Source organism: Odontesthes bonariensis, chromosome 12, assembly GCF_027942865.1.
Source record: "Odontesthes bonariensis isolate fOdoBon6 chromosome 12, fOdoBon6.hap1, whole genome shotgun sequence".
In the NCBI taxonomy this organism is placed as follows: Eukaryota; Metazoa; Chordata; class Actinopteri; order Atheriniformes; family Atherinopsidae; genus Odontesthes; species Odontesthes bonariensis.
The window spans coordinates 13,572,317-13,598,629 of record NC_134517.1 but is presented as its reverse complement, the minus strand read 5'-3'; the positions used below and the strand labels follow the sequence as shown (position 1 = coordinate 13,598,629).

General features: G+C 37.9%; 1 protein-coding gene across 4 annotated transcripts in view; it reads right to left on the bottom strand.

Annotated features, from left to right (window-relative positions):
- Nucleotides 1–7,559: 7,559 nt before the first annotated feature.
- Nucleotides 7,560–26,313, bottom strand: part of LOC142396425 (uncharacterized) — an 85,175-nt gene continuing 66,421 nt past the window's right edge. For 2 of the 4 annotated variants that reach the window (XM_075479150.1, XM_075479152.1), the window contains exons 11-14: nucleotides 24,859–24,934; nucleotides 17,782–18,168; nucleotides 15,344–15,439; nucleotides 7,560–10,819 (exon numbers count right to left, since the gene is read on the bottom strand). In XM_075479150.1, the coding sequence (XP_075335265.1) occupies nucleotides 10,818–10,819; nucleotides 15,344–15,439; nucleotides 17,782–18,168; nucleotides 24,859–24,934 (561 nt within the window). In that variant the 3' untranslated portion in view covers nucleotides 7,560–10,817. Of the gene's footprint in view, nucleotides 10,820–15,343; nucleotides 15,440–17,781; nucleotides 18,169–24,654; nucleotides 24,694–24,858; nucleotides 24,935–26,313 lie in introns of those variants that run through there. The other 2 variants (XM_075479153.1, XM_075479154.1) reach the window with 2 other exon arrangements.

Genomic DNA, 26,313 nt, shown 5'->3' with positions numbered 1-26,313 from the left:
TACCCCACAAATATGGTCCCTGTTCCTGAGCCCCAAACCATTTGATCCTGGTTTTTCCAGGACCCAATCTCATTTTGTGTTTATGACTCACTATGTTAGCACACTGCTGTCTTAAAAGTGAAAGAGGAATCCAGTGCAGAGCAATGAGTGCAAAATGATGATCTGCAGCAAATAAGGGCCACATTAAGCCTTATCTTTGTTCACTGCTCTTCATGCATCAGATCTTAGTCTGTTTCAATCCCCTGTTTAAACTCCAGCAGTTTCATTCATGTTGGCGACGATCAATTTCTCTTTTAATTAGTGGATGAAAACCATCCCTGCAATGCATTAAGGGTCTGTGAAGAAGTTGTTTGTGATTTAGTATGCTAATCAGCTTAATCTGAACTTGGTTAATTACACTTTAAGAGACAATTAAATATTATGACTCCACTTCGGTAGAACTTTGAATTAGTAAATAGTAATTTACATTACATCAATGAGAATCAATGAGAAGATTTGCAAATTAAAGTAGGAAGCTTTTCACCCTGAAATTAGATGTTTAGGAAGATAACTGAAGTGATACATTGCTGGTATGAGAGTAAAATATTTAATAGACAGTCACTGAAGCTGTCAAATGATTGAAAAAAAGTATTCTGATTAAGGAAAATAATTCAAACTGACTATTTAGAATTTGTTTATTTCATCTTGGATTTGAAATGTATTTTGTCTTATTTATCCACTTCCAGTGATGTGTCAGCAGTGAGGTCTGCTCGAGACAGATCATGATAAAGAGAGCCTGAAACAAAGTAATATTAAAATTAAGATTAAGATCAGATTTATTGTCATGCATACAAACAAAATTTGTCCTCCTCTTTCAACCCATCCAGGTTGGCACCTGTTGACACACACATGCACAGGGCCACACACTCCTAGAGACAGATGCCATACACTGGAGCAGTGGGCAGCCATTCACAGCACCCATGGGAGCATGGGGGTACAGTGCCTTGCTCAAGGGCACCTCTGGTGTGACAAGGAGGTGGACTGACACCCCTCCAACTGTCAGTTTTACCAATTTTTTTAAGTGGCAAGAGTGGGAATCAAACCGCTAACTTCCAGTTATTGGATGACCCACTCTACCTCTGAGCCACGGCCACCACTTGGGTAATAGGTATGGGTAAATGACTCAAATGCTTTACCTAAATATCATGAAAATAAAAAAGTAAAATGCCGAACATGCAGAGATAGCGTATACTATGCTGTAGCATTAGGTCTGGAACTATGCCTGTGGAGTGACAGATAGGGGTGGTGGCTCCCATTTTCCAGATGGGAGACCAGAGAGTGTGATCCAACCATAGGGGATCACACTACTCAGCCTCCCCGAGAGAGTTTACTCCAGGGTGGTGGAAAGATGGCTCCAACTGATTATCAAACCTTGGATACAGGAGGAGTAGTATGGTTTTAACCCAGGTCATTGAACAGTGGAACAGATCATTACTCACGTGGAGTTACTGAGCAGCTCATGGGAGTTTAACCATCCAGTGTACATGTGTTTTGTGGACTTGAGAAGGCTGTGTCCCCTGAGGGATTCTGCATGGGGTGCTGAGGGAGTACGGGGTACCAGAGTTGCTTTTGTGGACTATTCAGTTGTTGTAGACCAAAGCAAGAGCTGTGTCTGCAGTATTGGCATAAAGTCAAGCTTACTTATAAAGTAAGCTTGAATTTATAAGTAATGTCTGATATGGTGCAGACATGGGACTGCACCATGTCACTGATCTTGTTTGTGTTATTTTGGGATAGGATCTCAAGACGTAGTAATGAAGTGTGGAGTGTCTGTTTTGGGAACCTCAGGGTTGCATTGCTGATTTTTGCATATGATGTACTTCTGTTGGCTTCTCCATGTCATGACTTTAGGCGCACACTGGAGTTCACAGCTGAGTGTGAAGTGGCTAGGAGGAAATTTCATTCTGTCCAAATCCAAGGCCATGGAAAGTGATCAAGTGCTCTCTCCAGGTCATAGATTCTGAGTCTCTCCCTCAAACGAAGGAGTTTAAGTATCTTGGGATTTTGTTAACAAGTGATGGTAGGTGGAGCAAGAGATGAACAGATGGGGCTTTGTCAGCACTAAAAAGGGCCTTTGGCCGGTCCATGGTTGTGAAGAGGGAACTGAGCCAAAAGATAAAGCTTTTGATGTACTGTTACAGCTTTGTTCCAGCCATAACCTTTGGTCACAAGATTTGGCTAGATCGAAAGAATGGCGTTGCACCTGAATTAGTTTCCCTTCAAAGTGTGGCTCAGCCTCAAAGAAAGGCTGAGGAGCTCTACTATATGGGGAGAGATGCTGCTTAGATTAGTCAGCTGAGGTGGTTCGGGCATCAGAATAGGATACCTCCTAGTTGCCTCCATGTAGAGTTTTTTTAGGCATGTCCAACTGGGAGGAAGCCTCAGGGTAGATCTGTCATCATCTCAGGATCCCCAAGGAAGACCTGGAGATTGTCGGTGGCAAAAGGGATGTCTGGGTTTCCCTGTTGGACTTGTTGCCTCTGGGATCCTACCTCAGAACTGGAAGCTACAAATTGATGTAGTTTTGAAGAGGAAAGAAGTCAGCTGCTCAACAGTCTATGGTCATCCTTGTCTGATTCTCCTCCTCATAATGCACCATATATTGTTGATAAGAGAAAGACTTGAACAGTACACACACTCTGTGTTGTAAGTGGCACAAAATTAGGACTGGTACTGTCCTGCTTCTTTAAAAGAAAAGGTCACTGTGATGATATGTCTCTCCAAAAATTCCAGTGTATGTCTCTGCATTAATGGTACCCTCAAACATATCCAAGTCACAGACACAGATACATCCCGCATAATCTCAACCGCTACAATTTGCACCTCTCACTGATAACAGTCTGGGTAGTTACTTATCTTTTAAACGTAGAGGCAGAAGTATTTTTCTTTTTCAAAAGAAACTAAAACCTTGTCTTATTTAGCCACATAACTTTTGCATTGTCATTTTCTCGATATAATATGAGCTTTTTTTGCAGTGTAATTTCTGCACATAGTCTATACATTGCTTCTTACTTGTGTAGATGCAGTTTAAGGTTACATTTCTGGATCCACTCTGTTGAGAGGCAATGGTTTTTCAAGGTACACCTGATCCCATGTGTCTATATTGATTCTGGTGACATGACAGTTTCTCCCGCAGGATAGAGGACTCGAAGATCAGATGCATGCAACAATGATTTCAGTCCTTGGCCTTTTAGGCACTGAGATTTCCCCAGAAACATTTTGCTCTGTAGATGTAGAAAGACCAATGTTCTCTGCTATATCAAATTGAGAATTTTAAGACATTTCAATGATTTACTACTCCATGTGGACCCACCACTCGTGGGGAGGAAACTTGACCTGGGCATGTCTACCTACGGTATTGCAAACTGGTATGTGAGTTGGAATGGTACCAACTAGATATAGTTGGGCTCACCTCCTAACGTAGCATTGGATCTGGAACCAAACTCCTGGATAAGGGCTAGACTCTCTCATACTCTGGAGTTGCCCAGGGAGGGAGGCATCTGGCGGGTGTGGGGATACTCACAACCCCCTGGCTGAGCATCTCCATGTTAGAGTTCTCCCTGGTGAGAACTCTAACATGGAGTTCTCACAGGAGGGAAGGTTCTGACTGTTGTTTGTGCGTATGCACCAAACAACAGTTCAGATCACCCAACTTTCTTGGAGTATCCGGGTTGCTTATTGGAGAGGACTTCACCTGGGGATTCCAGTGTTCTTCTGGGGGACTTAAATGTTCATGTTGGCAATGATGGAGTGACCTGGAGAGGTGCTATATTGAGAATGGCCTTTCTGATCCGAATGTAACTACCATACAAATAACTGACATGTAGAACTCATTATGATGCGTAAATGGTTGCTAGATTGGCAGGTATTTCAAAAACATAAATGTGTATCAAGACAGCTTCAAGAACATTTTCAATTCTCCAAAAATAAAGCATCAAAGAGTCATCACTGAGATGCATTTAGGGACAAGGATATGTTTAGGCTAAAACATTACCGATTAATGAAACATTACTAAAACATTACTGAATTATCTTTTTTTGCCCTTTTTTTAAATGATTTTAGAATAAGATTTGTTGTTTCTTTGAAAATTAATGTAACCAGCCATATTTTCAATATTCTAATAAACAAAGCTTATAAGTTGGACGTTGACTGGCTACTTCAAGTTATTTTCTTATTATATGTCAGCATCTCTGACAAATAAGCAATTTGAGAATCAGAATGGGTCTTTATTGCCAAGCAAGTTTGCACATACAAGGAATTTGCCTTGGGGTGAGCAAACACAATAAAAGAGACAGGACAGAGAGAGGTGTTGGTGTGGTGAGGGTGGAGGGATTGTTAGAGGTGAGCAGATGCCCTTCTCCTGTAGTGCTGGGGGGAGGGTGAGTGGCTGGTTTGCTGGGACTGTTGGCGGACGTTGGGTCCAGCACCTTGTCTTTCAAAGCGGCAGTAAAACTTGTTCAGTTTGTAGTACATAAAAATATACTAATGATATCAAATCAATTTTGTTGCTAATCTTTGACATATCCAAGACTCTAGTTACCAACCAAAGCCCCATCTGTATAATATTTTTATTTTTTAAAAAAAGGTTTAAAGTTTGTGTTTTTAGTAAATAATTAAAATAATCAAACTGTCATTTAAAGGGTTAAAAATCCTAAAAATGATTGCATGTTAGATATTTTTGAGCCGGACAGAAGTTGTTTTTTTTCTAAACCATACTTTTTTTTTTCAAATTTCCGAGGTTAGATTCTTGTGTGAAGGTTGTGACTCTAACAACTTTGACTTTGGTACTGCTCATAAATGTGATAACTTTTTACTTTCTATAACACTGCATGGCAACTTAATCTGACTAGCGATAACAACCACAACATATTGGGAAACATTTTTTCAAAATTGATTAAACTGTCTTTTAACCACATGTAAGTGGGTTTGATAGTTTTTTTGTTGGCTTTAACTAGCTCACCTACATGTATAACATATGCAAGGTCCAGAAAATAATTTATCTAAGTAGCTGTCTCTGAGCTCACTAGATGTGCACATACAGAAAAGGCATATAGATATGTGTGATACCATAATGGTGCAGTTATCCTGTGCTATATTCTGTCACTGCCAGAGTTCTATGGGGTTTTTAGTTTAAAGAACAAACCAGACCAGATGGCCTGAGACCTCAACTATCCAAATGTTTCTGACTGACTGAGCAGAGCATTGCTCCTCTGACAGATTTGATTTGAATCTGTTTTCTGCCTTTTCATGCCAACATTAACCAATTTTAGTTATATGCATATAAAATATTTTATATTTTCCCCCCAAAATTTTGGAAACTTAACCTGGCCAATTTTTTTCTTTTCTTTTTTTCACTTTGCAACAAACTTTATTGCATTTTAATTAGTATCAGCCGAATTGATATAAATAATTGTATCTTAATAAAATTTTATACATACCTTTTGAAGGGATAGGTTTTTTTTTTGTGAATATAATTTCTTGACTTCTTGTTGAGAGTTAAATGACAAGCAGAGACACTGCTTGTAAAGCATGTAAAGGGGAAAAAAGTCTGGAAAGATATGGAAAAAACCCAAAATATTCAGAAAAATAATATTTTATTTTTAAATATAAAATAATATTGTATCTACTGGTACAGCGGTACTCTTATTAAAGTTCTTGATCATCATCATGGAACATATTTTTCAAATTGAAACCCTTACTACACATTGCTATGTCTCTTTCTTCCTCATAGGATGTTTCGATCACCACCATAATTTATTGGCATCGATGCCAGAGTTGTTGAAAACAGAAACAGGTACAAAGTAGGAATGATTAGCTAGCTATGCTGTGTGAAAAACTGGAGTATTTGTAACAATTTGGCTTCTCCGTACCCTCCCTTCGGTATATTAAAAAAAAAAGCACACAAAAGATTGCCCTGGGGTGGTGAACAATGGAAAAAAAAATCTAGGAGGTTGAGTGTTCTATGTAGTATCTTGGCTGTTCCTAGGCCTGCACTCTTCTGGACACAGATCTCTGATACTATTCCTGGAATCTGTTGAGGTCATAGCCCTAAGTCCTCTGATTACTCTGAGATATCACAAGCTTTCACCTGCCCCTTTGGGGCAAGTAGGAAGGTGCCTACATGTTGATGCTGACTTTGTTGTTCCCATTCAGCTCAATCTTCAAGATATGTTTACTCTTTGGAGGTACTTGGTTCTGGGTGACTTCTTTTAGGTATATTCATTGGTTGCAATTAACCTGTGGCACCCTAAGGTATTTGTAGCTATCCTGAACCTCTCCTATGTTGCCATCCAATACTTCAACCCCTTCGATTGTGATCTTCTTGCCTCTCTTTGATATGATTAGGCTGCATTTATCAAGTCCGAATGACGTTCTAATGTTGTTGAAGCATATCCTGGTAAGGTGGATCATCGTGTTTTGTTCAGTCCTGGGAGACAGCTTCATGTCATCCATGTGGGGAAGTGATTGATTATTGCTCAATTTAAAAAGTTGTATGTGTAGCCACTCTTCGTAATGATTGGCCTAGGAGTTCAGGCTTATACAGAAAAGCAGCGGGGACTGAGCGTCTCCTTAGTACATGCCACTCTTGATGGTAACTTGTGCAACTGGCTTTAGATTGTTCTCTAGAATGACTTTTACTGTCCTGATGCTTTTGTAGAGTTCCATGCATTCAAGTAATTGTTCATGTGTGTGGTGTCAAGTCACAAGCTTTCTTGTCCAGGCAGTGCACAGATCTGTCTACCTGGTGTTATAATCCTGAGAGACTGTTCTGTCAAAGAGTAGTTGCTGCATGGCCTCTCTGGGGTTATTTTCCATCACATTCTCGCCTCACCCACGTATTGAGCCACAGTCCTTCTCATTTTAGCCACTGTTATGCCTAACATTTGTTTTCATGCTGTGCAGCGGCAGGATATTCGTTATTGGCTAGTAGCTGAAGTTGCCACCCGCTGGTGATCTCTCATGATCAGGACTTTTTGGCCTCGGTTAACCACTCTGGGTCGGTAGCATCAATTAGCAGCATTAGCTTTGTATTTATAAAGTTTAGTTCCATTGGCCAATACATGAGTACCAGTGAGTGCCAATTTAGGGCTTGTTCTCATGTTAATTCCCTATCAGTGAGAGTAAACTATAGATAATTCAGTGGAGAACATCCTGTTAAATCTCAGCTCATTTTTCTCCAGTGTACCAATTGAGGCAAGTATATGTGGTACTTGGCTGGTATTCAGCCAACAGCTTCTAGTCTATTCTATTTTCATCTGAAAAGCACTTGTCATCAAAGATGATTTTGGGTTGAAGTAGTCATGTTTGCATGTTTACACCTTCAATCTTACTAATTGGCAAGCACAAGGGCATGACGTGAACTCACAAACTGAGAGATCTTGTCTCCACTGTTGGCAAGAAATCACCATAGCAGCTGTCTTACTCTTTCTACAATAAAAGAAGATCAGTCCAACAAAACACACCACATTGTAGTATCAGTACTGAAATAGTTTATTTTTCTTTCTTTGACATGAAACAAAGAATATCAGTCATAAACTATTCTGAGTTTGTACTACTAAGGTGACAGTCACATGAGCACATCACTGGAATTATTGGATTCTGAAAACAGAGAAACATTTAGAAGGAGAAATCCTGTAATAGTGAGAGACAATATGTGCAATAAATGTTAAATTACACTCATCTGTGCCAAGTACAAATAGAGGACATTAGATTACCGTAAATATTAGAAAAATACAACACTCTTGTGAGAGTGGTGCTCTTCATTATATGAGCCTTTTTAAAAACACAGACTCCATGCTCCATCTACCCGTATCATTCAGCCAATCTGTTCCCTGATCCTCGCCTCACCTGTGTATGCTACATAGTTCATTTATGACTCATATGTGTTGCTATTTGTGTAAACACAGCTGCAATTTTACAAATATTACCGTATACATATACGTGTAGCAAACGAGTCAATGAAAAGAAGAATGAATGAATGAAATTAAGAGGTAAATACGGTAAGATGACTAATGAAATTGTGCAATATTAGAGTTTGTCATAGTGTTACATCATGAGTAAGTGTAAATTGTCTCTGGTGTATTTTAAAAGAATATAGCTATGATAAGATAGTTGCATTTTTTTTGTATATTAAATTAGTTTGGAGCAGTGTTTGGCAATATGGCAAATATCTACATGAAAAGCAGGGAGCACACAAAGGTGTAAGGAGAAAACACTGCAAAGTAGCTGGAACCGTTTAATATGTTGGATGGCATTCATAACACCTTAAACAGTAATATGAATAACACAGCATACAAAATTAAGTAACTGAGTGACTATGGTGAGACCTGTTATAGCTAATGATCAACAAGAACTGACAGGAGGAACAAAATGAATTCAGGTAGGCTACTCTAAACTGAAACCATTGCAATGACATCTAGGATATTAACTGCTTTTAATGAAGTGATGATGAATAAAGTTAGTTTTTCCAATTAAATCCACAGCATCGATCAGAGACAATAAATTATATTTTCCCTGAGCTTGTAAAACAATGTCCACTGTGTGCCTACTAGGTGTCTTTTCAAAGAAGGTTACATGTAATACTCACCGCTTTGTCTTGATGTCATTACTGTGGAAGCATGTACAAAATGCAAGTTGCATTTCTCATATGAAAAACATCATTTCAAAATGAGATATGTTTGAAAAATGAAGCACACAAAGCAGTGACAGATTATGTGCAATAGATTTGAAACATTTAACAAAGATTTAACAGTAAGATAAATAGAACAGACTTTTTCACTTGTTGCAATAAAACCCCTATATGATGGACATCAGATTCATATGATGCATTTCTGTGGTTATTATAAGCCCAAGGGTGGTTGCATGCAAGTAGATATTAACACTGTGACAATATTTAAAAAAGAATAGTTTTAAACTAGGTAGTGCACACATTAAAAAGTCACATTACTCAGTCTGGTAGATTTTATGAATGACATAAGTAAGTGCTGTACATAGTTTAATTTGGGATAAAATTCTGATTTGTTGTCTTGAGATTATAAGGTTCAATCTAATGTTTTGCTCAGATATATATCATCGACTTGCTTTGATCTTCACTGAATCTACATTAGAATCAAATCTAAGAAAGAAGTACTAGTAAGAATTTATTTACATGTTCGAATGTAGCAGGAAAATGGAAATGGATGCAGTTCAAACCCCTCGTCTCTGAACGATTTCAGTAAAGTTGATTGATTATTAAAACTGATATTCAGTAGTGACCACAGCTAGTGCCATTACTCTTGTGATCTGGTTGCACTTCATTATTTTAATGTTTATTAGTTTCACACAGGACTGCAATTCACATCTAACTCTGTAACTGATATGATAATGTAAGCTTTTTGTTTTTCTACCTTTGTTTAATTTGACAGTCTGTATTGCCATGGGCTGTTTCATATAGTTGAACAACTTAAAAGTGAAAGACATAGTTACAAGGGAAATTCATACTCTACTTAACAAAGTAAGTTATCAAAAATAATATTTTGCTTTGTCTGGATGTGAAAGTAGACCAAAATCAAAGATTGCAGCTTTGACCAAGCTATAAAATTAGATATATAGTTTTTTCTGTGTGTGGAGGCTACATGGGAATGGTAGATCAAATCCTCAACAGTTTCTACGGAATATTAGTATAACCACGTTTAGCTTGTCACTCAGACAGACATCAGCTGTTAAAAACAACACTGTTTCCTGTTTATGTAGCAACTTTTTGTTCCACTGCTGTAGATGTTATCTATTTCTATACTGCAGTGAAGTGTTAAATGGTTTTATTTAAAAAATACAAGTTTACAGAGAAGAGTATGTTGCCCGTTGTCTTGTTTCAAGTCAGTGTTGCAATCAGAAACTTGCCCACTAAACTAAGACTGATCCACTGCTCTTCTTTTCTTTTCTTTTTTTTTAAATGTTTTGACTGTGAATTACCTTATCCAATTTTTGTTGATTATACATGTGCTATATAAGCTTGATCTTGACCATAACTTTTTTAACCAAGACTATTTTTCCCCCCATATTCTTGATATATTGTTTTGATTTATGTTATGTCCAAGTTACCAGGGGATTTCTTCAATGTAGGAATATTATGGTGTACATATTTGTTCAGTATAAATGTTTCATCAATTGATTGATAAAAGTTTAGATTGGATGATATGTGCAAACATAATTTGCAGGTGATATTACATCCATAAAACAGTACCTCCTTTTAGATAAACAACATAAACTTAATTTTGTGAAAAGATCTGTGTTGCAGCTTTGATCATAAGCTGATTCTCATCATTTATTGTAGCTTAAGTGCATGGCTACCATCACCCCAATGCTTAAGCTTATGTGCAACTCTGATATGTTTAGATTACAGGAAGCTCACATGGTGCTACATTAGCATGATCAATAGAGAAAGCCAACACATTAACGCTCTGCAAAACAGTTGCTTGAGAAATGAACTGTGTGTGGATGTCCTAGGACACAGGAGACGTGTATATTTAGAGATTAATTCTAACGCTAAGAGGTGCAGACCTCCAAAATGGTGGCCAGAGGACTTGTCACGACACGTGAAAGGTGTTTCTGTATCTTAGCACTACACTGAGCACAGGTGGAGGCATACAATGTTGTTGTCCAGTTCTGGATGTTTCATCTTGATACACAGACACAGTATTCAAAGTGTTGGGTTTTACGGATCTTCCATATGTGGTTGAGCGATAAGGCCAGCCGATTCTTCATACCCTGCTGAAGGTGGACTCATTCAGCTTCAGGTTCTCTGAAATCGAAGATGCAGAGCAATATGAGATGCTGCAGCACTGCACCACACCAACAACATTCAAACTGAAACAATGTTTAAACAGAAGCAGCACATATTGCCCTGTGATATCTAAAAGTGATAACGTATGTCACTAAACATCTTAAAGACTGGTTTTCCTTTGTTTAAAGAATATTGAAAGCAAGGGCGTAAGTTTGCATAGGGACCATAGGGACAAGTCACAACCAAAGTTTGGAGAAGACAGAGCTGTCCCTACCAGCATTTTTGATAATATTCTAATATAACATTTCTTTTACATAATGCATAAAATATAAAATATTTTTCACAAACTCATTCGTAGTAAAAAGCATTTGTAGAGAGCTATTTTTCCGACGTGCCCTCTCGTTGCAATGTTCAGTGTAACCTGCGTTGCAACAAGGTTATATATGCTGCCACTTGATTGGCTGAAGGTCAGCCCTCTCGTCACCGCTCCCGACGAAGTGTGGCAGAGTTGCTGTAAAATGCTGGATTGTAAAATATCAGATTGGCTGTTGCAGACTGGCTTGATGCCACAAAATCATGAAAGTAAACATGACATTAATATTTAGTTTGGTCTCATTTTTGCCCGTGTTTCTGGTTTGTAAATAGAAAATGTCACCGAAAAAGAAAAGAGATATCAAAAGTTATTTCACCACCCAGAGAGTAAGTAGTAGTTAACTACCCACACTATGCTAGCCTTCTAGGCGTACGTAAACCCTTATTCTACTATGGAAAAGTGTTATTAAGGTGTTATGGTGAATGTTATGTAGGCTAGGAGGCTAGTTTTATTTTACATTAGCATTTTTCTTTATCAGGAGATGTTTTTTTCTCTATATTTTTTTAATTATAAACAAAGTTGATTCCATAAAGCCTTAAGCTTAAATAAAGCCTACTGTAATATTCAAACATTTTTTCTAATAAGTTTGAAAAGTGTAATGCATATAGTCATCATATAAGGTCTACATTTTATTCATTGATGCATTATTTATCAATCATTCAGGAAACTCAGAGATCCAGTACAGATGTAGTGCAGGTTGTGGAAGCAGCAGCTGGACTGTCAAGGCTTCAATTGATCAAGTATTTTCTGTTCAGCATAATTCAGTGAATATTTATTTATTTTTTCCCTGTGTGTGGGAGGGGAGTGTCCCTACCAAAGCTAAGACCAAGACCTTGATTGAAAGTAATTGTATTTATTTCACAGCACCGTTTCTTTGAAAAAAAAAAAAAAACCCTCATCAGTCAGGTCTTCATGGGATTCTAATTTAAATGCAAATGGGAGGGCATTTTCTAATTTGCTTGCATTACAAGATGATGTGGCTGGAAAATACTTGTCTTTATGATGCTACGTTACATCTCATAAGTCAGCAGTCTAACATAAACTGCTTGAATACTGTAAAAAGGCTATAAAAAGTATTGACCATCTAAAGTATGTTGGTGTACAGAACAGTGCAGAAGTCTTGAGCTATCCCTAATGTCTTTATATATGAGAAGAAGAAGTCAATAAACAGGTGCAATGGCTTTTTGGAAAATGTTCAAACACAAATGGAAATATAGTATGTAAGGCAAAAGCATTTGTACATTTCTAACAAGATTAAAGGTCAATATTTGGTACGAGCACTTTTGTCTTAAACACAGCCTGAACACTCACAGACAAGCTTTTCTTTAAGAAGTCTTTAGGAATAGTTCCCCAGACTTCTTGAAAGGCATTCCAAATCTCTTCTTTGGATGTTGGCTGCCTCTTGTTTTCGTTTCATTGTCAAGATGATCCCACACTGCTTCAGTGCTGTTCAGTTTCAGGCTTTGGGATGGCCACTGATTTTCTGTCCAGTACTTGTGTTGTTCGGCATACCTCAATCTCTCCTGCCTGTTCCTTCCCCAAAGAATGCATTCTTTACAGCCACCCTTTCTGGTGTGGCTGTCTGTTATGTGTAGACACAACACGGGTTCATCCCAGGAGTTAGGTGCTTTTTTTTTTAAAGCTTGAATGAGTTAGGTCACTGTTAAGTGGCTCAACAGACAAAAAACACTTTCATCTGAAAATGTCAAAAGCAATGATTGAATGGAAACGAGTGAAAAAGCAGCTAATGCCCAAAAGAATGCCCAAAACTTTGTTAGGGTTAAAGGAGAACTCCGGGGCATTTGAAGCGCATTTCCATTGCTAGAGGTTGTCAAATACTGATAGTAGGACACAGACAGGTGCAAATCTGCGCTCCCTGTGTGGAGATCGCGCTGTTCGCTCAGCCTGTCATGCGAGGCTAATACGTGGTGGCTAAGGGGCAAGCGCTAACCCTTCCACGTAAAACAACAACTTGCACGCTGCAGAAACGTCACACCACTTTATAAACCATCCGACAATAAAGTCACAAGCCTTACCATCAAAACCATATGCATGGTTCTCACATTACTGGCATGGGGACGTTACAAAACAACTTTATAAACAGCATGTAACTTACCGGTTGGTTGTACGCTCGCGCATGTGAAAGCCCAAAAGAGTCAATGGACGACAATCCCATATACAAAACAATTATCTTCTCTAGAAAAACTGCGTTCAAGTATTTAAAACATTACAACAATACATGCCCAGTAATATTGTTGTAATGTTTTAAATACTTGAACGCAGTTTTTCTAGAGAATATAATTGTTTTGTATATGGGATTATTGTCCATTGACTCTTTTGGGCTTTCACATGCGCGAGCGTACAACCAACCGGTGAGTTACATGCTGTTTATAAAGTTGTTTTGTAACGTCCCCATGCCAGTGATGTGAGAACCGCATATGGTTTTGATGGTAAGGCTTGTGACTTTATTGTCGGATGGGTTATAAAGTGGTGTGACGTTTCTGCAGTGTGCAAGTTGTTGTTTTACGTGGAAGGGTTAACACTTCCCCCTTAGCCACCACGTATTAGCCTCGCATGACAGGCTGAGCGAACAGCGCGATCTCCACACAGGGAGCGCCGATTTGCACCTGTCTGTGTCCTACTATCAGTATTTGACAACCTCTAGCAATGGAAATGCACTTCAAATGCCCCGGAGTTCTCCTTTAATTCAATAATCAATGAATTAATCTTACTCAGTTAATTCATTTTACCTTCAAAAAAGCCTGGAAAACTATTGCTTATGATCATTTAAAATATGAAGAAATGAGGAATGGCTCAAGATATTTGGACAGTAAACAAAAAAAAAAAAAAAAAAAAAAATTGTTTGTAAAATTTGAATGTGGATTTTGTTCTTGCTCAGATGTGTCCTGTGTCTAGTTTTTTAAACCCACCATCATATATCGGAAACTACTTCACAAATCAAGCTACACACATACACATCCTTCCTCAAATTCCAGCATTAATGTCCTGTGTAAATGATGTTTTGGAAATTTGTGTTGGACAAGTGTTTAGTTTGTACCATTAGATTTGCTTTCTGCTCACTGGAAATGGATATGTAATTGTTTTAAGGAATAAGGAATACGTTTTATTGAAGGAAGAAGTACTTTTTTTGCCCCATTGTTTGAAGACATCTGGCCAGTTTCTTAGAAAAAGATTTTTTTTATCTATCTTAAAGGTAGGGTAGGAGATCCTGGATTATGAGTCCAGCGAAGCTGCATTTTGAAAATACACAGGTAAAAAGTCCCAACCCTTTTCTTCACTTTCCCCCCGAAGGCACTCCTCTAGAGTACATGAACGCGCACGAGCACGAAGGTGCACGAGCGCTGTTCTGACAGCAAGCATCGATCGCTGCCGTATTTAGTATTTAGTATTTAGTATATGATAACTATACGTTTAATAATGCTAGGTGCTAGCCAAGCTGGCTCTAGTTTAGCTTCCTGCCAAGCTTCTGGACGCGTAATTCGTTCAGGGAGCAGGGTACGCGCACAGGGGGAAGGAGGGGGAGGGAGGAGGACAATGATTGGATACTGTTTTTCCTAGATTGTACGTTCTAGAGGCCACTAAAACTTTTCATATTAATGTCAAAACGTTTAATTAATTGGTTGCAATGGGGGTGTGAAGAGTATTTCAAGCAATATGTAAAAAAATGTTCCAGAAAAAGATCCCCTACCCCACCTTTAAGGATTAAAATAGCAGAAAACAAATTGAAAAATTACAATAACATATAACTAAATCTAAATGTTACTTTCGAGTGTGCAAAATGATAATAATAATAATAATAAAAATAATAATGAATACAATGTGTAATCCTGTTTTTTTTTCCTTGAAATCCACAAGAACCCTCAAGATGTAGATTTCTTCATGTCATGTGCTTGCGATATAAGTATTATGTTGTATTCTCATTCATTATATGTTCATATGAACAAATATGTTTCATTGGTTCAACATCACTTTTCAATTTGTGAATTCATTTAGGTTGGAATTAGGAATATGCACTGTTCTGGGCCAACACCTAAGAGATTTTCCTTAAAGAATGTGAAAGGGCAAAAAAACAAACTGTTGAGGAAAGTGCATACAACAAAACTTTCACAGTTGAGAGACTTAAATTTATGTGCTCCTGGGTGTCTTACAATTGGCAAGCTGAAGCCTCGTCTGTTCATTCTGTTGGCTTGGAGTGGCTCGTGTTTTTGATTTGATATGAGTCAACTTCTTTGGTTCCATTCCACCTACAACAAATAAAGAATGAAACTACTTTCAGAGTTTTTCTTCCTGGAGTTAGCTTCTATCTTCTGCCTAAAAGTGAACTGTGATGTGATGTGGAGTTTGAAAAAAAATCTGTGACGACAAGAGAGCAAAATAATGATTCTGAATTTAAAATAGTTGGAGATCCAATTCACTACAGGAGTTGCAGCTAATATCCTGGAAGATGGCAAGCTTATCGTTCTGTATGCAGCCACCTAATCAAAGAAGACAATGCAAATGAGGACAGGTTTTAATTTTTCATATAAGGAATTTAGGTTGCTTAAATAAAACACCCAAAATTAAAACAATCATATTGTGATTTTCCAGTTTGCATCAGTCCATCTTATGTAAGCGTTTCCCTAAAAAAGGCTGTAGCATACATGTGGCAGAGTTTTAACTTGCATCTGTGGATGTGGCAAATAATAATGCATTGATTTTCACCCAAAAATGCCTTCTATAATGCAGTACTGTTTGAGTGCCTAAATATCACAAGTATTAGTTTACAGGGTTGTCACTAGTGTACAAAGATATATCCCAATTTTTGGAATACTTTATTGATATGAAGTACCCTAGATTATTAAATCCTCAATTTTTTTTTAATAGTATGCTGATAAAAAATGTCCTCTTCTTAAATAAAAGTCAGCCAGGAACACTGATAAATCTCTGCAGATAGTACTTGTGGTTTTGTCACATTAGCTCACTCAGCTTGATTCCAACTATAGTCATCTGAGCAGACAAAATCAGTAGTCAGCAGCTACAAATGTCTGCTTCTGCCTGAAATCAAGGACCTCAGTATTTCAGTGTTCATTAGAAGTGACACATGCTGTGTGATTAGCATACTGAGCAGGCCATGTCTACAATGCTTCTTCCTATAAGTACAGTGATAAAGGCTCTGTTAGTTGTAATGAGACCAATTTCCATTTGATTTTGATACATACACTAATGGTAAATATAGTGTGGGAGTAGAGCTAGAAAGCTTTCTTCATTGTTGTTTTAAAAGTAGAACATACATACTGCCTTAGATAGAAAGATTAAACAAAACTAGGATTCACACATTTGTACTGTATAACCTAATTAATTTCTGCTCATTACTTGGATCTCTTGACGGTGTAGATATTTTTGAAGTGCAGGTATACAACCTAGACCTACCTACAGTCAAATCTAATTGTGGCTATACACATAAGGCCACTTGCAAAAACACCAAGTCATAGATGATTTTGATTTGACAGAATATTCCCATCATGTCATTTAGAACTACTGATGCAGCTGAATTTGTAATAGTTTTAGTGCTCCAGCTTCTGAGAGCAGAATGTGAGCAACTGCATTTTATTTTAAACTCAGATGACATTGTAGAACTCTACAATTCCACCTTGTCTCATCATTGAATTGCCATTAATAACTTTTGAGACATTTTGCATGTAATTTCAACATAATTTAAGCTTTTCCCATGTACCTTTCACACAGTTATAATGACACACAAACGGGTTAAGGTGTTATTACGATGCTATTTCAATAGCCATGACAGCAATCTTAAGATTTTAAATCAGATGTGAACAAATGAACCAGAAACTTCTGATTGAATTAAATTGAAGTTAAATTTCCTCCTTTCCTTTGTTGAAAAATCATTATAGTAACAGCTAAATTCTTAACTAATCTAACCAAAATGTCTTCTATGCAATCATACTGTGTTGGCAGTTTTCAGTGCTTGAGCAACTAGCTTTCGGCTTTCCAACATCTAAAGAAACTGGCACTGGATTATTATTAGTCATATGTCCTTGAACATAAATATTTGTTATTAGAAACCTTTGCATTCCCACCAAACGTTAGAGGGTGCATGGTGCTTAATTTTCTTACTTTGATGGTGTGGATGAAAGGCATGCTTATTGAGATATGTACGGTTGGGTGTGGTTAACCACTCCAGCAGTTGAAATGGACCATGTTCATCACTGTATTTCATCTGTTAAAGGCAGGTTACTCTTTTTTTTTAAGCATCTAGGTTTTCTCTGTCTATGCATGGTAAACTGAACTGACGGGTGATCAAATCAAATTCAAGATACCAACTATTTCAGAATCGTTAGCAAGCTTTCTGTGACATTCCATTAGATCACAGGTACCTCCATATATAGAACAGCCAACAGGAAAGTGTTCCCACTGCAAAAACCTGTGAATGTCCAAAATCTGTTCTTGTGGGCTAGGTATTCAAAAGCCTGAAAATAATCAGCCAATTTTGGTAAATAAAACCAAAATGTTTGCTTTTGAGAGAGTAACCCCCCCCAAAAAAATAAGATCCAAACTGTTGCATCCCAGAACTGTCACTTTACTGTACCTTGAGGTGGTCTGGGTAGCCTGCTCTGCGTATCACACCTACTGGCAGAGGTCATAATGGGTTCAGATGGGGGTTGGATGGGCTGGAGGAAGGCCACAGTGGGAAAAGGCACTGATGGGATATGGGTCATGGAGGAGTCAGACAGAGAGTTTGGCACCCTGGCGTGGCTGTTGTCCTTAAAGCCGGAGGGTATCCTCCACCGGGGTAATGGGGAAGGAGACACATCCTCACTGGAGGAAGTAGGGACACTGGGAGGACTGAGGGACTGATCTGGGGTTGAAGAAGATTTGGGGAGGAAGTGCAGAATAGAGGAGAAGAAGGAACAGGATTCTGGGAGAGGTATGGTCCCGATTCCACTGTCCAACGTTCGCATCTTGCAGCCGGAGCCTGCGGCACAAGGAGAACAGCTGAAGAGGTTCAGGATAACGGGAAAGACAGGGAGCACAACAGGAATGACATAACAGGGCAACCATTGGTGAAGTGGTGCTAAAGTAAATTTAGAATGCTTAATGTTGATTAACAGTAGTTACCGAGTGGTGCATTTTCCTTTACCTTAGCTAATTCTTGAGGAAAATCTGTGAAGCTGCAATTACTTCTCATTACATAGTACAAATAATAACTGAGAATGTGAATCGGTAAAAAGCCATCGTTGTGCAATGACTGTACCTTTGTCAGTAAATAGCTACCTTTTCTGCCATACCAAATCATTATTTCCTTCATGTTTCCTTGTTATTCCTGCTTCATTATCCTTAGTGTTTACTTAAAATCTGAGCCGCAGATCCAGCTCCGTCAAAGCTGAGATAGAAAAGCTTATTACTGTAGTTTGTTATTTTCTTTTGACTTTTTTGTTTGTTTGTTTGTTTTCGTTAAAAGCATTTCAGAAAATAGAGGTTCAGTACAATCCAGTAATTTACTAATTACACCAAAGTGCACAGGCATACAACCTACATACCTAACTGATACAAATCAAGCCCACTTGAACCAATGCTTTGGATAACAGATGTTGTTGATGTTGTTGGTGAGAGTATGATTGCTTGCATGCATTGGCCAGAAAGTGAATATGAAATGCACATAATGGCATACTGTATGAGATGAACTCTAAATACACTGCTTTGTATATTCTTTTTGTAATATTTCAAACATAGCTGTCAAAAACACACAGTTATACTGTAACATATAAAGCTGCAAAACTGAACAAAGCCTGAAACAGATCACAGTTGATATACACTGAAGCTTCGTGCTATCTAAATTTGTTTACTTTGCATTACCTGTAATAATGGAAAATGTGATATATTTTTATCAAATAAACATCTCTCTTTCAAAACAAATCTTTCATTACACTAAAGTAATCTGATAAAAAAAAACAAAAAAAAACAAGCAAAGCTTTCAAAGTAGTGTCCAAAAAAGTAAAAGCATTTCCAGAGGCTGCGGCTTATGTTTTTCGAAGCAGCCTGTAGCAGAATCCTGTGGTTAATCCCTCTGGAGATGAGGCAACAGCTGCTCCACTGTATTAATTAAGACAAGCACATATGAGTTTTCGCAGACTTCTTATGGGTTCTTACAAGTACATTTTCAGATTTTTATTTCCAATTTTTTCCAAAGATTTTTTCCCAAAATTTCCAAAGACCAAGGAGCTGGTGGTGGATTTCAGGAGATGTAAAACACCATGCCAGTCAGTCTGCATTGAGGAAGAGGAGATAGAGACTGTGCAGTCCTACAAATACCGTCTCTTCCGAGGTCCTTCAATGTCTGCAGTGACATGATGTGCATGTTTTATCACACTATCATTGAGAATGCACTGTTCTGTTGTCTGCTGGGGGAGTTGCACTACAGACAGAAACTGTAGGCGCCTGGACAAACTGGTGAAAATGGCCAGTTCTGTGATAGGCAGGTAGCTGGACCCTCTCAGAACTGTGATGGAGCAGTGGATGAGGAGGAAGTTATATTCTATGATTGTGAACAATAAACATCCTCTCCACAGCATCCTGGCAGGACAGAGGAGGACTGAGAGGTCAGGGAGTCCTTTGGCCCCACAGTCATAAGGCTTTTTAACAGTGACTGCTAACACATTTATTTATCTAATTAAATAATTATTCAATTTGAGCTAAATGACAATTGGAATAAAGTATTTTCTATTCTACAGTATTTCAATTTTGATAGAAACCAAAAGTACTCAAATTATGATATAAAGAATTAATTAACAGAACTATACAACGTGTCATATCAGAAGTCATGCTTAAAAACAACAAAGCAAAATATTGTCATGACTAACTTGGTCAAAACAGCATTTGTCCTGTAACCGACTTGAGAAAACATAGAACAGATTAATTGATTGGTGAGGTCTTAAGCCTTAGTAGCAAACAGCTACTAATGTGACACAGTCTTCCCTTGAAAGGCAGAATTTGTTCACTTTATAGCTTGTTGCAGAGAGATTTAAGGAATCAATGTGCACAACCTAACAGTTAACAATATAGTCACCAGTCAGGGCTGGCTGTGTCCACAGCCCTTGACTGGAAATTTGCTTTTATCAAATGAATGTGGGCAAAAGGAACCTTTTGTTTTGTTATAAGGTCGCATTTGAAAGCACAAGCTAAATCTTCGGGCATGTAATAATGACTAAGTCAGACATATTTTCTATATACATGTTTAAAGGATGCAAGAAAAAAATTATTTAGGTCAGTAGAGAGGGCCAAAAAAGCTAAGAGAGCAACAAGAGAGGGATAGTACACTGGTTGAACACTCATCAGGTTACATACTTAACCATTTGAAACAACATATATCACCTTTCTCTAAATAATAATAAAAAAATTATGCCATGTACAGTTATGTGTAAAACAAAAACAAAACAGAAAACATTCTCTTTTTGTTGTAAGGTTTCATGTATCAGGACAAAATGAAAATGGTTTGGTCAATACCAGGTCTTAAAGTAAGGTAAAAGTGTGGTAAGAACAACTTATGAAATATTACGCCATGTCAATAAATCGCAAAAACTAAGTCAAAATGCAGCAGCTGTGTGTGAAAAAATAAGTCCACCCTTGCTGTTTCCATAGATATTAAAAGCCTGAGTAGCAGGCAGGTGCGGTATATCCAGTGAACTTTAATAATTGATCATCAGAAAGTGTGAGCACCTCTACAAAACCAGTAGTTTTGGCAGTTTGCTGATTTGGAACATTAAGGTGCGTTATCACAATGCCAAGGAGGACATCAGCAATGGTCTTATAGAAGCAATTGTTGCTGCCCGTCAATCTGGAAGGGTTACAAGGACATTTCTAAACAATTTGGATTCCATTGCTCTACAGCTTTACAGTGAGAAAGAACATTCACAAGTTGAAAACGTTCCGATGGCTTTGACAGGATTTGATAATAACTAACTAAATAGAACTGAACACTGTTGACTTAAAATGCATAAAGAGAGCTACAGTTCCACGGTTTAAAGGAGTAAAACTATGACGTATGTACGAATGCCCTTTTTTTTTTTTACAATGTGCCTTCTTTGGTCCATTTCACTTTATTTATGCACTGAGCTGAAGAGCGCTTAGTCAACTTCATATCAGACCTGACCTCTTTTAGCCATCTCTGGATGGTATAATTCAGCCCACAGCTCAAGGCAAAGTTAATTCTCTCTATAGTGGCTTGGATGATTGTGCTTGGGTGGTGCAGTGCTGAAATTTTAATAAGGTGATTAACCCCTGAGGGCAGGCATCCGTACGTATCAAACATACTTGATATTTGCAGCACCTTGCAGATGGTGTCACCCTAACCAGTGAAATTTCAGCAGGGTCTGTCACGAGTCGTCTACCCGAACGTGTGAAAAAATTTAATAAGCTGCTATTTTCACTTTCATAAGAGGCCACAATGAAAAAGGAACCAAATAATGTTTTATTACCTGTTTATTTTTACACACTCACTCTGTCTCTGGCCTATCTCAGGACAGCCTCCTTTGGTTTCAGCTGGCCAGAGATATGACATCATAACACCTTATGATTAAAATGTTTAAACCTTGTGTTTAAAAGTTTAAAAATTGTAGGATGGTAAGTGAGAGAAAAACATTTGTACCAAAATGCCATTGACCATAAAGCAAAACCAACTACAACTAATGGAACTTATCCTCTTTAACATATTCTGAATACCGACTGGTCCAATTTTTGTGACCCAGCCTGATAAGCACAAATTAATTTTCGAAAGGTTAATTAGCACTGAGACAGGCAAGGAGAGCCCGTCTTGAGCCTAATACATCTGATGAAGTCAAAAGGTAGCAACACACATACTTTTTTGGCTAGGTACAACAAAAGTTCCCACTCTTAATCTGACCAAGATAGTTTATGTAGTTCTATATATGTTCCATGTTGTGATATGTCATTTTTGTGACAGAAAATAATATTATTTTTCTACACTCCTTTCTTTCTCCTAATATTTCCTATTTATGTAAACCCTCTAGTGACAAATAAAAGAAAATACACAAAAAAAGTTTAAAAAAAGAAAAGAAAAACAAGAACAGGTAAAAACTGTACAAGACAGTTTGTTATTCTGTGGTAACAAAACAACATGTTGTCAAATTATAACAAATCGATAGCTGCTTGGCATTTAACAAACACAAACGTCCACATGTGGAGGTTGGAGCTACACACCTGACTGCTGAGTGGGAGATTCCAGATTGAGTTCTTTCTTGACTACCAGTGCTTCTAAGTAACTTTACTTTAATATGTCATTTTTTGCATTCATTTGATGTTTCCTTGTGCTCTCACTAGCTGTTTTGTCACTGTTTTATGCATTACAAACTATTTGTGTAAGGTTAGGTTTTAAAAACCAGATGGTTAAGAGCCATAGCCCAAACAAGCCAATCAGTCCAAAATTGTTTGCTTATTGTTTCTGTCTTCTTTTTTGTTCCTAGTGAAACTTTATCCAAGCGATATACTACAGTTGGTTAAAGTATTGCAAAGAATGTTTCAGCTTTAACTTTACTGACTTTTGAGTTCAGGGGTCTTATTACTGTTCATAACATTTATGATAGCATAAAACTTTAGCGGTTATTTGAAAGATTTTGCATTCTACTGGAAGAAACTGCAGTGATAATGTATTGGGGTCTAAGTATAGGCAAAATGCACCTTATGTGGCAGTCTAACTACTCCTTGTCATTACCTGTAACACAAACTGTGTTAGTTTACTGCAGTTGCGCTACTCAACAAAAAAGTTGTTTTTTAGAAATTAGGGTTTAGCTTCCAGGGCCCAGCAGCTCTCAGTCACTCCACCTTAAGAGTATCATAATATAGCAACAAAACTATGTTGGGAGAGAACTGGCTTGGGCTGCAGCAGTAGGCCACAAAAAGCAAATGGAGCATCGCGTTAGTTCCGGCAGACCACGTAGTCAACGCGCCCTTTACCTATTGGCTGACGCCGACCCAACCCTTATGGCCAGCTGCGCTCAATGGGTAATCAGCTGCTGCTCGCAATTGGATGCTGGCATTTGGGGCACTTCATTTAAACTTGGTTTGCTGTCACTGCTTTTTTTTGCTCTCTGCTTGCACCCACCACCTCCCCTGCTCCACCGACTTCTCATTGCCAAACAATGTCATACTGTTGTTCATTGTTGCTTGCTCTGTTCTAGGGGGTTTGTTGCCTTTACAGCAAATGGAAGGCACTCCACCTGAGGATGCTGCTGTTCCCTGTCTTGGCTTCCATGGAGCTCATGGAAAAGTCGGGAACTTCCTCCGAACAGAGCCATACCGCCAAACATAATTGTATGCATTCAGAATAAGCTTCTGAAATTCATCTCTGTTCTCGTCTCGTTTGACGAGAGTGGTTCTGACAGAACTAAATTTATTATCATTATACACTACTCGTACTAAGCTGTTCGGTGATATTTTGTGACTTTGGGTTTCCTAGTCTGGGTTTTTCCATGCCTGAATTGGAATAAAGTAGGTATAGAAAATGAATGGACGGATATTATTTTTCTACTTTTTATTTGATTAGGATTTCTTGTTAGTGTTCTTAGTATTTTGCAGTTATTTGTTTGGATTTAAATTATTTCATGTTTGTATTAGTCTATTCTAGCTTCCCAGGTTCACCAGTATTTGTCCTCAGTGCAGTGTTATTCTGGTTTGTATTCTGTTCTGTTTAGTTATTTACTGTGTGTGTTCTATTCAGAGTTTTGTTTACTTTCCCGTTTCCTGCTTTTTTTTTTAAAGTCAGTTTCCTATCACTCCTCTTTTAGTTTTCCCTGTCTGAACATGTGTTTCCAATTAGTTAATTATGTCCTGTCACTATTTAGTCTCCTGAGTTGTTCTTGTCAGTTGCCAATTTGTTGTTGATTTCATCCTTGGTTTTCAGTCTCGCTCTGTCTTTGTGCCTTCTTGTTCTGATTTTTGGATTTAGTTCATTTAGAGTATTTTTTTAGTTCATTGCAGTTTTATGCAAAGCAGCGCTTTCATTCTGTGAGGTCAATAAAGACTTTTGGTTCTCCTTAGTTCTGTCTCAGGCTGGTCCGCCTTTAGGTCCAAACTTCACGACTTCACCATGGATCACAACACTAAGCATGGCCGGGGGGAGCTTGGAACCCCAGATGAGTGAACTGTTTTAATATAACTGAGTGAGCCTTTCCATGCAAGATTTTCAGTGCACTAATGTGTGAAGATGAGGGGTCAAGCCTACATTCAATATCCTCTATACAGCATTTCACACATGACATAGGCTTCTCATGAAATGATTTCTTTTTTAACCTGATGCAAACTGCCACATACCACGGTAAAAAGATACAGAGGTTGAACAAATTAAATAAACATAAATATGATGGAGAAAAAGCACACACTGACAAAACTCTGCATCTTGCATGTTTGTTTGATTGCTTATTGCATGTTCAACATGTTCAAGACTTACACATATCTGTCATATTTGGTCTTCACTTCTGTCTGCGAACTGTAAAATGGTAAGCACAGATAAAACCATAATGCTTAAAAAGGCACAGCTGACATTGATCCTGAGCCAACTGATTCTTCATTTTGTAGGTACTGTGATGTTCAGGAGGAATCCATATGTTTTTGTGGTAGCTGTAACACAGCAAAGAATAAAAGAAAATCTGACCTATTACTGCATCCTGGGTGGGACTCTTCGCTGAGGATCCATTTTCACCATCAGCTCTTCGGTTCATCATCGGCATCTATGCATTTTTGCAAAAGTACATGAAAACAGGTTAACATCATAATTAGGGCTGTGACTCGATTTAAAATTTTTAATCGTGTTAACTACAGGCTTTGAAATTAATTAATCGAAATTAATCGCATTTTAATCGCATATACTTTATCCTTTAGAAAATTAACATTTTCAACAATATTTCAACAAACACAGAACATATCCCTATTTGAAATCTGAATGTAGCATGCATGAAAACACCCATGGGCCCCCGTTAGCTTCCACGGTAGCTGCTACATGTTTAGCGTTGAGGTGATATTTGAGGCTTGATACGCTGCGGTGATACGCGAATTCCTTGTTGCATAATCTGCACACAACCACGCTCTTGTCGAGGCTTCCATCCGTCTGTATTTAAAAAAAAATAAATAAATTATAGTGTGCGATTAAAATGCGTTATTTTTTTTAACGCGCTAATATGTGTGTAGTTAATTAATCGAAATTAACGCGCTAAAGTCCCAGCCCTAATCATAATATTTCATTATTGTGCATTGCAATGGTGCAGCTGATTGGTTCTTGCTTTTAACAATGTAAATACTAGTCCCTGTAGAGCTCTTGCTGACAATGAACACCCAACCATCATAATGAAAATCACAATGACCAAAACATGATTTTTTTTTGCCTCCCAGCTCTTTTTCTTCCTGTGTTCTGTTCACTGACGTCATGCAGTTAACATCCTCTCTTGTGAATGATTTCTGATAGATGCTTGAACAAACTTAGGGCTTTGGAAAGGTCTTTGTCATGCAGTACTTTATGGGCACATAAAGGCACGCAGTTATTACAGGGTTTGAACTTGAATAATTATCTAAACTAATCCATCACACCCTGGACACAAACTGTTTAAACTCCTCCCTTCTGCAAGGCGCTACAGAACTCTGTACGCCTAAACAACAAGACACAGGAACAGCTTCTTCCCTCAGGCTGTCTCCGTGTTAAACAGCTAAAACCGGACTTCAGTATATCTGTATATCTGTACATCTCCTGAATAATCCATCCTACCATACTGTGAACTCTGTATTTATATTTATATTTACTATCCATCCTTGCACCATGCACCAATTTGCACCATATAGAAATATATCACTGTTTATACTCACTCAATATTTATGTATATATATATATATATATAGGTTTATATATATATATTTTAACCTATTTTATCTTTATTTTTTTCTTACATATACATAGTAGATAATATATGTTACTAACATCATGGTACAAGGCACTCTAGAACACCCTCAGATCTTTGTCAGTGCCCTGACTGGTCAAAGCTTGTTTGGCAGCTAGGATGACCTTTTTAATATTAGCCAGATAATGATAATGTTGCGAGTTCTCAATGTACAATTTCTG